The following is a 15,113-nucleotide window of genomic DNA, read 5'->3' as shown; positions in this document are numbered from 1 at the left end:
GCAGGGATATCTCGCTGTCTGGGCTTTACCTCAGCTGACTCCTGGCGGAATAGGTCGCTCACACTCCACCTACAGAACGCTCCCCGGAGAACGCGGAAGCGGCAGTACTAGCCCCGAGGGGCGGGCCCGACCCAAGAGAGGCGTGAGGGGCGGAGCTGCGCCTGCGCCCTGTTGGCTACGCGCTGGAAAGGGTGGGGACGTACTAAGTAAACTGCGCAGGCGTGCTGGGAGAGGGGCGGGGCGATTGCTGGGGTAGGGGGCGGGGCTTGGCGTCTTCTGACGCTACCTTTTCGGACTGGAGGTCAGGAGTCCTGGGAAGCGCCTGGAAGCAGGAGGCCGGGCAAGGAGCAGGTATAATTATATTTACCGAGCGCTTCTGCATGCTTGGAAGGAAAGTTATGACCAACCTAGATAGCATATTCAAAAACAGAGACATTACTTTGCCAACAAAGGTTCGTCTAGTCAAGGCTATGGTTTTTCCTGTGGTCATGTATGGATGTGAGAGTTGGACTGTGAAGAAAGCTGAGTGCCGAAGAATTGATGCTTTTGAACTGTGGTGTTGGAGAAGACTCTTGAGAGTCCCTTGGACTGCAAGGAGATCCAACCAATCCATTCTAAAGGAGATCAGCCCTGGGATTTCTTTGGAAGGAATGATGCTAAAGCTGAAACTCCAGTACTTTGGCCACCTCATAAGAGTTGACTCATTGGAAAAGACTCTGATGCTGGGAGGGATTGGGGGCAGGAGGAGAAGGGGACGACAGAGGATGAGATGGCTGGATGGCATCACTGACTTGATGGACGTGAGTCTGAGTGAACTCTGGGAGTTGGTGATGGACAGGGAGGCCTGGCGTGCTGTGATTCATGGGGTGGCAAAGAGTCGGACACGACTGAGCGACTGATCTGATCTGATCTGCATGTTTGGGAGGAATATTTTGAATGCTGCCAGTCTTTTTAAAAACGAGAACAAGTTCTGTAAAATTTCTTAGAAGGTTTGGGTGCTTAGAAATTTCTTAAAGAGATGAGAATACCAGAGCACCCTACCTGCCTCCTGAGAAATCTGTATGTAAGTCACGAAGCAACAGGTAGAACAGGGACAGACATGGAACAACGGGCTGGTTCCAAATTGTGAAAGGAGTACGTCATGGCTGTATATTGTCACCCTGCTTATTTAACTTATATGCAGAGTACATCATGCGAAATGCTGGGCTGGATGAAGCACAGGCTGGAATCAAGGTTGCTGGGAAAAATATCAATAACCTGAGATATGCAGATGACACCACCCTTATAGCAGAAAGCCAAGAGGAACTAAAGAGCCTCTTGAAGAAAGTGAAAGAGGAGAGTGAAAAAGCTGGCTTAAAACTCAACATTCAAAAAAAAAAAAAAAAAATCATGGCATCCAGTCCCATCATTTAATGGCAAATGGATGGGGAAATGATGGAAACAGTGACAGACTTTATTTTCTTTGGCTCCAAAATCACTGCAGATGGTGACTGCAGCCATGAAATTAAAAGGTGCTTGCTCCTTGGAAGAAAAGCTATGAACAATCTAGACAGCCTATTAAAAAGCAGAGACATTATTTTGCCGACAAAGGTTTGTCTAGTCAAAGCTATCTTTTTTCCAGTAGTCATGTATGGATGTGCGAGTTGGACCATAAGAAAGCTGAGAGCTGAAGAATTGATGCTTTTGAACTGTGGTGTTGGAGAAGACTCTTGAGAGTGTCTTGGACTGCAGGGAGAGCAAACCAGTCCATCCTAAAGGAAATCAATCCTGAATATTCATTGGAAAGACTGATGTTGAAGCTGAAGCTCCAGTACTTTGGGCACCTGATGTGAAGAACTGACTCATTGGAAAAGACCCCGATGCTAGAAAAGATTGAAGGCAGGAAGAGAAGGAGATGACAGAGGATGAGACTGTTGGATGGCATCACTGACTCAATGGACATGAGTTTGAGCAAGCTCTGGGAGTTGGTGGACAGGGAAGCCTGGCATGCTGCAGTCCATGGGGTTGCAAAGAGTTGGACACGACTGAGCAGCTGAACTGAACTGAAATGAATGTCTCAATAGCCAGATGATCCTGAGTCACTCAGGCTTAGGTTCCAACCGAGGTTCTCAAAATTGCTATGTGCCCCACATGGCACCCAAGTTCAGTTAAACAGAGATGAGGGCTCTAGGGGCTCAGAGGAGGAAAGTCTTAAGGAAGGTCTCCCCACATCAGATGGAGTTCCAGCCATGCCTGTGGGGGCTCCCTTCACCATACACTCCACACAGCTCCTGGGGGTGGGGCAGTGGGAGTACCAGCAGGAAACAACCTCCAAGAGGCTGCAGTGTTCATGAGGGCCAAGGATGGTGGGGGATCCTTTACACAGCAGGTAAATGCTCTGCTCCAGCGTGGGGCAAATGGCTCGCTTCCCTATTCCCTGCTGCAAATATTTTTATGGCTCCTGAGCCAACAGGAAAACAAAGCCTTCTGCAGCCTGGCTGCTGTTCTACATTCAATACACTGCCTCTGCCCAGATCCTCTCTTGCCAAGTTTTGCCCTGTGGGGGCCTCTTTTGTGTAGCTGAGGCCCCAGCTCTCTCTTTTATCTTCTCTCTGTCTAGTCTTCTCCAAGCATCCCTCTGAATTTCTCAAAGTAGTTTTGTGAGGGCTTTCTGATGTATTCAGACATTCTCATGTAAGGTACAGGTCTTGGCCACACAGTTCTGAGATAAATATACCATTATATGGTGTATTCCAGAACCACCATGATCCCAGAGCCTGAAGTTTCTGAGTCTAGTAATTGAGGGAGTAGTGAGTGACCTGTCATAGGAGGTGTGCAAGCAAAGCCACCTTTTAGAATGCTGGACTGGGGCCTCCTCTGGTAAGCCAGAAGAAGGGGCTGCCTTAGACACCTACAGCAGTGGTGGAGGGCCTTAGACACCTGCAGCAATGAAAGGAGGGACACTGGGCATCAGGAAGGCAGCCAGGCAACAAATGATTCAACAAGCTATTACATGTCAAGCGTTTAGAGTTCTACCTAACACACAGTGCGTGTTCAGTCGCTCAGTCGTGTCTGACTCTTTGCAACCCCATGGACTGTAGCCCACCAGGCTCCTCTGCCCGTGGGATTTCCCAGGCAAGAATACTGGAGTGGGTTGCCATTCTCTTCTCCAGGGGAATCTTCCTGACCCAGGGATGGGACCCATGGCTCCTGAGTCTCCTGCATTGGAAGGTGGACTCTTTACCACTGAGCCACCTGGGAATCCCACACCTAACACATAGTATTTGTTATTATTGTGAATGATCCACAAACTGAGTAATCAGGAGTTTAGAAATCAGTAAGTCCCTTACTCCCACAGCTGATCATGAAGGAGATGGGGGAAACTGGGGTTCAGAGGAGAAAGGAATGTGCCAGGGTATCTTGGGGGCTGGGTGGGGACTCAAACCCAGGTCTCTGCCTCCTAGGAGAGCCACTGCATAAAGCCAGGCTGTCTCCTTCTCAGGGAGAAAAAAGAGCTCTAGGTGGGTCAGCTCTTGCTGACTGTTTAAGAACCAAGCTGTTTTTCAACTCTTATTTAGGCAGTTTGGGTAAGGGGCTGTGGAATGATAGCAGGACCTGAGCTAAGAGCTTCAGGTGTCCCTGGGGAATAAACTCAGGAGTCAGCCCATGTCTTGCCACCCCCACTTGGAGCCCAACAAACAGCCTTAAGAAGGCCTTCTGCTCTGATTAGGGTTAGGGCTGTATTTCTGTCCTGTCCCTTAACCCATCAGCTCCAATAAACTACCCAGATTAATAGGACGGGTGAGAGTGGCCAGTGCCAAGTGCCCTGAGCTGAAACAATGACTCTCCAAAGAGACTGAGTTCCCCGAAGGTAAGGCCCAGCCCTCCCCACTCTAAGATTCCTAGCCTAGCCCAGGAATTCTAGGTCGTGAATTCTCAGAGCCCTGGGAAAACCTCAGTGTCTCCACCCTGGGGAGCTGGGCCAGATGTAACCACACCAGCCAGCCCTTCACAAGGCCCAGGATCTCAGGACACAAAGCCCTCCCTACCCCATTCTGGCCCAGTTCCTTCCACAGCCTGCCCAGGAGCCATGTGGCACGCAGACCACAGCTTCCCACCAGGCCCTTTAGTTTGCCTCCTTTATTTTACCAAAAATAACAAAGATAAATTTTCCCTCTGTTTCACAAAAAATAGATTGCCCCCATTCCACTCCCCCGCACCGCCACCACTTTCATAATCAGCACTGGCAGTAGCCTAGACTCAAACTCCCAATATACAATCCTCTTTGGGAGACTCTTTGACTTCCCCCCAGACCCCCAGCCCCACGCCAGAATTTCTGGCGAAGCTGCTGAGCCAGTGTTTCCCTTGGGAATTTCTCTGGAGGCAGCTGTCCCAGGTCCAGCTGGCTGGCCCCAGGAGCCCCATCTGCTTCCCCAGAGATCTGGCAGCTGCAGGGCCATGGAGAGGGGCATGATTTTGGAGGCTTGGCTCAGCAGACAACCCCAGCAGACCACAGGGGTGGTGGGGTACTCTGGCATCAGGCTAGAAATCCTTGCTTAAAGCAAAAAACAGCTGTGTTCTGGAGAGAGCTGTCAAACACTCCTTTGGAGTGCCTCTCATCTCCCTGTGTGGCAATCCACAGGCCTGGGGTGAAAGTCAGAACCCCTGGTTTCTACTCCAGCTCCACAAAAGCTTTGCTGGGAGGCCTTGGACAATTTCTCCCACCTCTCTTCTGGCTTCAGTTTCCTCCTGTGTCCACAGATGTTTCTGTAGGCGAGAATGGATGATCCTCAGATTCCTTCTGGTTCTCCATCCTGGCCCCCAGCCCACCATCTCCAGGACAGGAGGGCCCTGTCCCTGTCTCAGTTTTCTTACTTGTGGGTCTGGGTGCAGGGCTGGACATGGAGGTGCTGAGTAATAAGTGCTGAATGACCATGCCAGTTTCTCTGTGGATAGCTATGCTCTGAGATCTAACCAGCTGGAATGTCTCAGAGATGGTTGGGAAGGTACTTGCAGGATGGGGGCTCTCCAAGCCTGGAAGAGTCTGTTCACAGCTATGTGGTCCTCAATATCCCAGATGGGAGATAAGGCTCTGGAGTTTCCCAGTTCAAGTTCATTAGCTCTGTGAGTTGGAGGATTATCTTCTACTGGGTTTCAGATCCTCACAACCACATCTGGAGATTCAGGGAGCTAGATTGGAGTGTATGATTCCTGATTTAAGGACAGAGGACCTTTGTGGACATGAGGGATCACCCCTGATGCCTAGGAGGCTGTCCATAACCAGGCCTTCCTGGAGGCAGAGGGATGAGGGAAATGATAGCGCATGAGCTTCTCTGGCTGAGCAAATCCGAACCTGTGTCTATGGTGGGCCAGGATTTTAAATACTCAGGATAGGGCTCCCCTTCCTACCTCCTACCAGCTCCCCAGAACTCATGCTGATGTAAGATGGTGGCTTGGAAGGTTCAAATATGGAGCTACATCTATAACCACAGTTTGTGCACTTAACACACAGGGTCAGGCACACCAAATGGGGTAACTGACTTGTCATCATTCCTAGGTGGTCATGGTCTGAAAGCCCTAGTCCCTACTTCCTTTCATTCATCCATCCATCCATTTACCTAACATTTATGGATGGCCCATGTGCCAGGAAGGTTCTAAGGCAACTTGCTCTCACAGACACATCCCATAGTCAATATAGCACACATACACACAGATACATAAATCTCGTCCGTGTCCACTCACAGACCAGCTGCTCATGCTCTTGCACCTTTCTTGCTATCACTTCAGCCACATCCACACTCCCCAAATAGGCTTGGGAAGCACCGTGGAAGGGTCAAGTGTCAGAGCAGAAACCCTCTAGACTTCATGCTGGGGGGTTAGCTTCTCCTTTCCTCCTGTCTGCCTGCCTTTAAGCTCTTCCTTTCTCCACTCCCAAGCAGTCAGGAGGACATGTGGGCAGACTGAGAACCAGAAGTTCAGGGGCTTTGGGTGTGTGAAGGGGCTCCAGGGCCTTCATGTCCCTCTGCCACCAGACTTCTGATGGTCCCCTCCCTGGGACACTCTGTGTTCAGATGGTCCATCTGACAGTCAACAAGGTCCAGGTCTGGGCTCAGTGACAAATCCGTTCTGTCATCTCCCTCTGCAGAGACACAAGGTGGGGAGGAGTCAGTCAGAGCTCAGTGTACCAGGCAGCCCCTTCCCAAACTCCAGGGCCTGGCAACTCTTCTGCCTGAGCCTGGCCCCTGTCTGCCACTACCACCCCCCAACTCCAGGCTGCAGACCTGTATCTGTAAACTGATACTTGAATGAATTCACTATTAAAGTACAAAATCCACTGTTAAATGAATGGTGGTCCCCTGATATATCCACTTGGGTATTGGATTTTCTTAAAGCAGGGAGACTTTGGATCTGAAAACTCACAGAGGCTAGCCCTGGTAGGGGAGGGCAGTGGGGGCTTGGCCTCACCAGTGGCTCCAGCTCCCGCTGGTCCACCAGGCTGAACTCGCGGATGAAGTAATAGAAGTGCTTGTAGCAGGTATTGACATGTGCCTCGGCCCCCATGCTGAGGATGCTGTCAAAGTGGTGGATGTAGACGTGTACGAAGACGCGGAAGAGACGGGTCAGGATCTTGGTGCAGACCTGCTGGAAGTTCTTGGGGAAGGGAACTCCTAGGGGGTGGGATGGGCAGATAGATACAGGACATCAGCAACCTTTTGATGAAACTCTGCCCAACCCTGCCCTTCCCCCACACTGCCCAGGATGGCCTCTTTCCCTAGCACACTTCCCTGTGGGAAACAGAGATCAAGGTTTGCTTTCTTCCGTACTTCCCTTTTTAATGAAGCACAAAGCTCACTGTGCCTCTCCGCTGCTGAAATACAAATCATCTTCCAATTTCCCCATCACCCTGAACACGACTCTACAGCCTTGCTGGATCACTGACCAACCCTGCTGAGACTATGATGGAAGTTATGCCACAATTCTCTCCAGAAACATGTGCATCTGCAGATGCTTGCACATAACACTGTTGGATGCAATTCCAAGGGGAGTTCATCAATATCTGGGGCCCACTTTTTTTGGGGGGGCCACTTTTTAAAATATGGGCCTTCAGGATTGAATCCTGTCTTCCCAGCATGGTAGCTGCTCAAAGCCTTTCATAATCTGATCCTGACCTGCCTCTCCAGCCCCACCTGACTCCTTTCCCTTTGCAACATTCACACAGCGGGCCCCAGACCCCAATCCTGAGAATTCTTAAATCTTCAAGAATGAATTCAGATATTTCTCAGTCCTTCAAACATTCAATAACACTTGCAAGAAACTTCCATCTGTGAGCCAGGCCCTGTGCTGGGTCTTCTGCACCTTTAGCCTGGTATGATAATGGATATGGCAGCCACTCTAGCTTTAATAAAACTGAGGTCCATAAACATGGAACCACTTGCCCAAGGCCACATAAATATTAATTAGTATAGACTGGAGGTAGGATTCAAGCCCGCTTTGCACTGCATTGCAGCACACCTCAAATAAATGCTATAGACCCTGCCAGTGAGAAAGCCCAGGACTTTCTCTATGAAAAAGGCACGATTTCTGCCCAGTCTCCCATGCTCACAGTTGAATTTGAGGCTACACCCTCTTCTCTGCTGTGGCAGAGTCATCCCAGAGTTAAGGCACAGGCATCTGGGATCTCACAGGCCTGGGGGTGAAAACTAAAAGGGAACAAGAGCTCAGACACAGGCCCACACTGACTCACCCCACTCCATGAGGCCCTTCCCCTTCCTCACTGCTCTCGGGTGGGGCTGAGCCCTGTCTCCCTGTGAGCTCTTCCAGGCCCAGCCCAGGTCCCTCAGACTTGTCCTGCCCATCTAGACTCGGGGTCTTGGGTCCCACGAGACCTGAGCAAGTTCTGAGTACCTCCTGATTCAGTGTATTTTCCGTCTCTCCGCCTGTTTGCTCCCGTGTGAAATGAAGATACCTGGGTTGCATGTGATAGTGCAGGAAAGGGCAGGCCACCGAGTGGGGAGGGGTGTGGGTGCTGATTTGTGACTCAAGGCCCTCAGCATTCAGACTTCTCCCCTCTGGGCCTGACCACCCTGGCCCGCCCATCTCTGATTCCCATAACCTTAACAAAGACGCACAGGAGGCCAGGTAGGGCGGGCTGCAGTGATGAACACAAGGTCATGCCCACTTAGCTTCTAAGGCAACGCCTCCTCTTGCTGCCCTTGAGTGAGGAGGCAGGGCCAGGATGATGTCACTCATCTCCCCTTCCCACCCCCACCCTTCCAGGCTGCCCAACTGAGCCTAAGACAAGGCTCCCTGACTGGCTTGAAATGGAAAAATTCTGTCCTGAGGGCCCACTGCAGTGGAGATACTGTCTGGCCCCCAGTACTGATCGCCTTTCCTTTCCTGGGGCCAGGAGTCAGAAAAGACTCAGAAGCCGCAGCAAGTCAGATTAGCCCAAACAGGATGACTTGCTACGAGCACCTTGAGGCACTTGTTCTGGAAGATTTTGAGAATCATCATAGTCTTGCCTGGGTGGTCCCTGGAGGGACACTCAAGCTTCAGACAAAAAGAGGCCCCAGAGAAAACAAAACGAAACGAAAAAATGGAGCCTGACCTGCCTGCCAGGCGAGACTCACCTACGCGCGTGGGAAAGACATCCTCGTCGTTGATGAGGCTTTCGATCCAGTCCATGAGCAGCGCCATGTAGCGCGGCGCCGAGAGCTTGGCCGGCCGCCGGTACTGGCGCTCATCCTGCCAGCGGTACTCGTAGCGAGGCCCACCGGCCATGACCGGGCAGCTGGTCTCGCTGCAGCGCTCGGCCATGGTGCCGTAGATGAGGTTTATGCGGTTGAAGAAGTCTACCACGTGCACGGCGATCCAGTCATCTATGTTCTCGCCGGGCGGCAGCCTCACCACGCTGCGCAGGTCCAGGCCAGACTTGAGGGACGCCTGCGCCTTCTTATACAGCTCAAAGCGCTGCGTGCCCGGCTCAAAGCGCTTCCGCGGCCTGAACGTCTTGTCCTTGGAGAACACCTGCTTCAGGCACAGCGCCATGGCCAGGCTGGGCCAAGAGTCCAAGGGCAGGACCTGCGGATTCCCTGCCAGGGCCAAGGGCAGAGGGGAGCACGGTGGTCAGGTCCTTACCAAATAAATGGACTTGATTTCAGCCACATCATTGCCCTCTCACCTCTTGACTTTTGGCCTGGAGTTCTCAGCCTGGAATCTAAATCCTCCTCTTCCCCTCAATCCAGTATCCTGCCCTATTGCTAGCTCCCCTGGTTCCCCCTGCCAAGCTTTCCACAGCCCTCCCACCTTTTTTCTTTCTTTTCCACTTTCATTGTGTCTCAGAGAGGGCTGGGCCTAGGCTCCAAACAGGTGCTCCTCAGACTTGCTGTGGACTATTAGAGTTGGCAGAGGCTCCTGCAGGAGGCAGGGGCCTGGGTGAAATGATCTCTGGGGATCTCACGGGCCAGTTGGTACAGCGTGGGAGAGCCTGCCGGCATTGTGCTGAGGGTAGAGGGGGGAGCCCCCACCCTTGGCTTCCTCTGGGATATCCCGTAGTCCATCCGGCCACCGGGGATTCCCAGGGAGCAGAAGGGACTTTTCTACCAAAAATGTCCTTTCCTTTTACTACCCTGAAAGGAAAGAGCTCTCAGATGGTCAGCTGGGTGGCCTCTGAATGTGACTGCAGGCATTGGAGGAGAGGGGGAGGGTGGCAGGTCTAGAAGGGCACCACTTCCTGCAACAGTGGCTGGAGGTCTTTCCTCCCAAGCCTGCCTCTCCAGCCTGAAACCCAAACCAGAACAAGCCACTGCCCCTCCCACTGCACCTGACATTTGGTAGACCTTTCTAGAGTTCCTACTATGCGCCTGGCACTGGGAGGCGGAAAATGCAGTCACATTATCCAGTTGGGACCATCCAGAATTCAGAATTTGCTTTGCTTCTTAGAATTGAAGGATCTCAGACTCACAACAGCCTTTGAGGACGATGATAAGAGCTCTAGGCTTTAAGGCAGGAGGCCTGGGTTCTAGTGTCGTCCATCATTGCTGGGTGACCCCTGCAGCAGGGAGGGATTTGGCCCATGCAGTTTCCCAGGTCACTCATAGGCCAAGTTCCTGGGACTTCCAGGGTAATCACCTCATTTTCCCTGTGAGTGCTTTTACTCTTGGGAAATGCAGGGCCCCAGGTACCCACTGGAATTTAGCCACATGAACCATGATCCTGACCCCAGACCAAGCACTAAGGCTGAGAGCAGGCTAAGCACTCAGCTTTGGCTCCAGGCTGAACTCTGACCTGGCCTTGACCCTGGTCAATTTGAGTCCTGAACTCTAACCCTAGACTAAGGCTTGAAAACAGCCACAAAGCCTGGCCTTGACCTCAGAGCTGACACTGGAGTACTCTCCTTTCTCATATCTCGAGTAACACAGGGTCAGGTTTGGGGAAAGGAGGGTGGGAACAAGGTGACAACTGGGTGTAACCAAAGGCACAAGTGGGTTGTCACGTCAGACAGCAAGTCAAGCTAGTGGAGAAGTTTGAAACAAGGATTCCTCTCTGTGCACATAACACACAGGCCAGGAGGGGAGAAGTCAAGTAAAATGAGAGGAGTTTGGAGAGTAGGGGCAGGTCTCCCCACAGGATCTTGTCGTCTTGAAAAAATCCTCTAAGATGTGGCAAGTCATCCATCTGCTACCCCTCAACTTCTCACCCAAAGAAGTGCTCAGTGTGGGATCCAAGCTTCCTGACCCTAGAGGAGATTTCCATACTTCACATGACCCTGCATCTAAATTCTGCTTGGGGAACTTCCCTGGCCATCCAGTGGTTAGGACTCTGTGCTTTCAATGCAAAGGGGGTGGGTTCGATCCCTGGTCAGGGAACTAAGATTTTACACATTACGTGGCATGGCCAAGAACATGTTTTTTAAAAAGAAAAAAAAAAGAAAGAAAGAAAGAAACTCACCTTATTCTTAGGGCAGGAGCTTCCAAAATCACACTACAATTAGTTGGGTCCCTGGGCTCTCCACCTTTGCACAGCCCCCCTCACTGACAGCTACCAACAAACCTACCCTGGCATTCAACATCTCATCCTAGCTTTCTTGCCCCACTTCCCTAGAGCCACCACTCTGGGCTTCTTCCTGATCCATGAACAGCCCCTCAACTCCTGCTTCTGTATGTTTTCTTACACTGGTCCCTGGGCTTGAATCCTGCCCTCAAGTTGAACACTACCTCCTCCCATAGCCTCCTCTACTGCACCCAGATCTCTTTGTCCTTGGGTGGAGACTACTCTTTGGTCATTTTGTCCTCCACCAGCTTCACCTCCCAGCCTAGGTCAGGCCTGGTACATACTGGATGCTCAGGCTTTGTGGAAAGCTCAAAAGCAAGAATCATCGAGTTGAAATAGCCCTGAGAAATCAACTGGCCCAACTCACTTCTTGAATGGATGAGGAAACTGAGGCCCCATAAGAGGACTTTAGGAGCCTGGGTTCACACAGCAAGTCACAAGCAGGGGATCTCCAGTGGCACAATGGGACACTGGGATAAGGTGGGGCATGACAACTGGTCAAGGGCCATTTTCCTGCCCTAGCTGCTTGCCACTGGTCTGGTGGAGATAAGGAGAAAGGAGGGGAGTGAAGGAAAAGGGGAAGCATCTTCCCATCCACTAGACCAACTTAATTCCTGTTCCCCCAACACACTGTGCCTCCCCCACACTCCACAGCAACTTGGGTGTCTTAACCAGTGAGCTAGGGTCCCACCTTCTTGCTGCAGAATGTCAATGCCTGGGTCTTTCCCTGGGGAAATGAAAGCTTGTGAGGGAGGGAACATGGACAGATGCCCTTGTATCCAGGCCACTTGTCTGTTTTCACTTGCCACTCTCATCCCTTTAGTGAGTCTCTTATCTCACAGAATCTCTGTCCCCTCCCTGGAACCATGGCTATTCCCCCTCTTGGCCCCCGTTTCCTAACTCTGGATGTCCTTTCATTCCTAAAGTGGCCAGTGATGGCTCGCTCCCTGGGTGGGCATCTGGGTTTCCCAAATAAAAGTCACAGAGGAGCCCTGTCTGCTTCTGACACTCAGCCCCCTGCCAGGGCCACACCTGCCACTCCTCCAGTCCTGACCCAGGATCTTGGCCCCAGTCGGAAACCAGAATCCAGCCTAGAGTAGAGCGATGTGTATTAGCGGGGTAGGGGTGGGCGGGAGCGCTGAGAGCAGAAATCCAAGAGAAAAGTCGAGGCGAGGACTCCCAGCTCCTCCCCGTGGCGCTCGGCCACCCACGACCACTCCTCGACGTCTCCCAGAACACCTGACGCCCCCATCTCCCCAGCCCAGCCGCCAGGACAGATGGGTCGTAGGACCCAGAGGAGCAGGCCTGAAATTTCCGCCTGCGAAAACACGCCCTCTTCAACCGACGCGCCCCCACCCCACCCTGACTTTCCAGCTCTGAGTTCCGGACCCCGGAACCAGGGTTGTGGGCACCCTGCTCCGGGCGCAGGTCGCCTGGGGACGGTGCCAGGCCGAGACAGCCGAAGAAATTAAAGTGGAAGAGAGGCTGGGCTGTGTGCGCGGCGGGGCGGGGGAACTCACTCACGGGGTCTGCCGGGTGGGTTAGCGCGAGTCCTCTCTGGTCGCGGAGTCACATCCCCAGCGCGTGGTCCTCTCCTCCTGCCGGTTCCCGGCCGTGCCGGTCTTCTCGCTCGTCCTCCTGCCTGCCCTGCCGAACCCGCTGTCGCCCTCCGCCCCCAAGCCGACGCCAGCTCCGCCCAGGCCCTCCCGGCCCCGCCACCCCGCGGCCAAGGGGCGGGGAAGGGGCGGGGAGACAGGACCCCCCTCCCAATACCTTCGCCTTTCCGGAAAGTCCGTATCGCTTCCCCAGCTTCCCAGGGCCAAAGGACTAAGAGCTGGTTCTCTTAAGAGGGTCAAGGAGGAAGCCTCAGTTTCCTTGACTGTAAAATGGGGACAAACCCATTTTATCTAGCTCTGTCTGGAGCTGGATAATGGTGGTTTCCTTGCCCTCCTGTAATCTTCTGTGTTTCCCTTGTCGCTGAGCTCAGAGATCAGATCTGCCATCCACTCCCATACCCTCAGCTCCTGGCAGAGTGCCTGGCACACAGCAGGCACTTAATACCCATTTGCTGATTGAATGAACGAACGCCTTCATTCAATTCTGAACCATTACTTCAGCACTCAAAGGACTGGCTCCCGAGAGTGCTCAAATCAGACTTTCACCTCACCCACCAGGGCTGGGGTTTTGACTCAGGTTGGGCAGATTCTCCTCACTCCTGGGCCAAGTCATCCCATTCCCACCCTTTCCCCCCAACCATCCACATTTTTGTTCCAGCTGTTCCCACTTTGGAACATCTTTTTTCCTTCCTTTCTTCTAATCAGATCCAAACCCTTCAAGAGCTGTTTTGCACTCCCTACTTTTCTACCTGGGTTCTTTCCCCTTGAGGGCAAACACATACCCTGCAGAAGCACAGAATGCACTCTGTGGGTCCCAGGCCCAGGGACCAGTTGGCAGGCTCTGCCCTGGGAGGGAGGGAAGGGTGGGGGCCTCCTACAGTAGGAGGGCCAAGGCAGACAGATGGGCTGCAGAAACTACTCTGGAGGGGTGCTGGAGGTGAGCAAGTGGGAAGAGGGCCAGGAGGCATTTACATGGCACAGATACCCCACTGGGTTCCTCTTGTGTCTGGAACGTCTGCTTGCTGGATGGCATGAGAACACACTGGATTCTTAAACTAAAGATTCATTTTTTTGGTTTGATACCTATTTTTGCCCCAGTCTAAAGCTGCCACTCTCTTTCTTTTTTCCCCAACATCTGAGTCTTAACTCTGCCCCAGATCCTCTATAAGCAAACATTTGCATGTTCTAGTGTATGCAGAAGGAATTCAAACCTAGTCCTTCATTTGTTTGATATCATGATTAATACCCTTTACTGAATGTGACTTTGTGCACTGAGAATGGGGAGATCAGGTGATGGAGCTGACCCAGTGGTGACCTTAGGTGCTGATGGGTCAGTCGGGGTGGGGTGGGAGACCAACACACAGAGATAATACAAGGTCAGAGCTCAGCCATCCAGATGTGAGAACTTGGTTATGGACTGACAGTGAGCACTTGGTAAGCGTGGCGTTACCAGCAGGAAACACATGGAATACCCAAAGAAGTGGGTGCTCTGAGGAGAGTTTAAAGAAGGCAATATTTAGAGCCATAGTCAGGGTGTAGGAAAACCACAAGGATTGCGTATCACAAAAGGACTAGCAGCCATTTGCTGTCTGTCCAAGGCTGGAGGGGTGCTGGGAGGGAGAGGTAAAAGTGGGAGCCCTGAGGATGGTACTACTGACCAGATTTGTGGCCTGAGCTCCACCTGCATATCCTGCCTACAGCAAATCATACCTCGAAGGACTGGGAGTGAAAAGGGGCCTCACTTCCCTCCATCTGATTTCTGGGAAGGTTTCCCCATTGGCCAAATCCTACCAGAAGCCAAGAACAAGGGAACCAGTTGATGTAGCCCATAGAGGTCAGCCTCCTGGAACCCAGAGCTGGGAGGAGGAGGGTGGGGAATGCAGAAGATTCTTGGCATGTGGGCCCAGGGACTTTGACTCTACAAAGGAAATAGAAACTGCTTGTGCTTTCCTTTATCATTCAGTTCTAAATATTTCATAATTTCATTGTCATTTCCTCTTTAACCCATGGATGATTTAGAAGTGTGTTTTTTAGCTTCTTAACCTATGGGAGGTTTGTATTTTTCTTGTTGACTTCTAATTATATTTCACCGTGGTCAGAGATCATGGTCTGTAAGATTCTTTGGAATGTGATGTGACTCCCTCTGTGGCTTTATACATGGTCATTTGCTGTACCTCTGAGCTGGGTTTTATGAGATAGGCAGGAGTTTGCTGGTAAAGAGCGAAAAGCACAGAATCTTAAATTGTGGGAAATTTAGATGATCCATTTTGAAGAAACTTCAGAGGCTCCTAGCTTATCCACAGAGCCCCTGGGTGTCTGCCTCAATACAAACCAACAGGCTGGCATGTGGGATGGGAGGCACGTGGAAGGATTGGGAGAAGCCAGAGACAGCCCAGATCCTGCAAACACCTGTACACCCTTCCTGTTGCTCTCAGTCTGGGCTCAAGACACTCTGTTCTTCTAGGA

General features: G+C 52.0%; 1 protein-coding gene across 2 annotated transcripts in view; it reads right to left on the bottom strand.

The window, feature by feature from the left end:
* MOB3C (MOB kinase activator 3C) overlaps positions 1-12,788 on the bottom strand; it is a 30,149-nt gene extending 17,361 nt beyond the window's left edge. Inside the window, exons 1-4 of one of the 2 annotated variants that reach the window (XR_009735465.1) lie at positions 12,552-12,645; positions 8,610-9,071; positions 6,445-6,647; positions 30-6,118 (exon numbers count right to left, since the gene is read on the bottom strand). Coding sequence is in view for 1 of the 2 variants with exons in the window: in XM_061412093.1 (XP_061268077.1) it covers positions 6,089-6,118; positions 6,445-6,647; positions 8,610-9,027 (651 nt within the window). In the remaining variant the exon portion in view is untranslated. Of the gene's footprint in view, positions 1-29; positions 6,119-6,444; positions 6,648-8,609; positions 9,072-12,551 lie in introns of those variants that run through there. The other variant, XM_061412093.1, reaches the window with a different exon arrangement.
* Positions 12,789-15,113: the final 2,325 nt, after the last annotated feature.

This window comes from Bos javanicus, chromosome 3 (genome assembly GCF_032452875.1).
Source record: "Bos javanicus breed banteng chromosome 3, ARS-OSU_banteng_1.0, whole genome shotgun sequence".
In the NCBI taxonomy this organism is placed as follows: Eukaryota; Metazoa; Chordata; class Mammalia; order Artiodactyla; family Bovidae; genus Bos; species Bos javanicus.
Note: the sequence above shows the minus strand (reverse complement) of the source record. Positions and strands in the feature narration are given on the sequence as shown.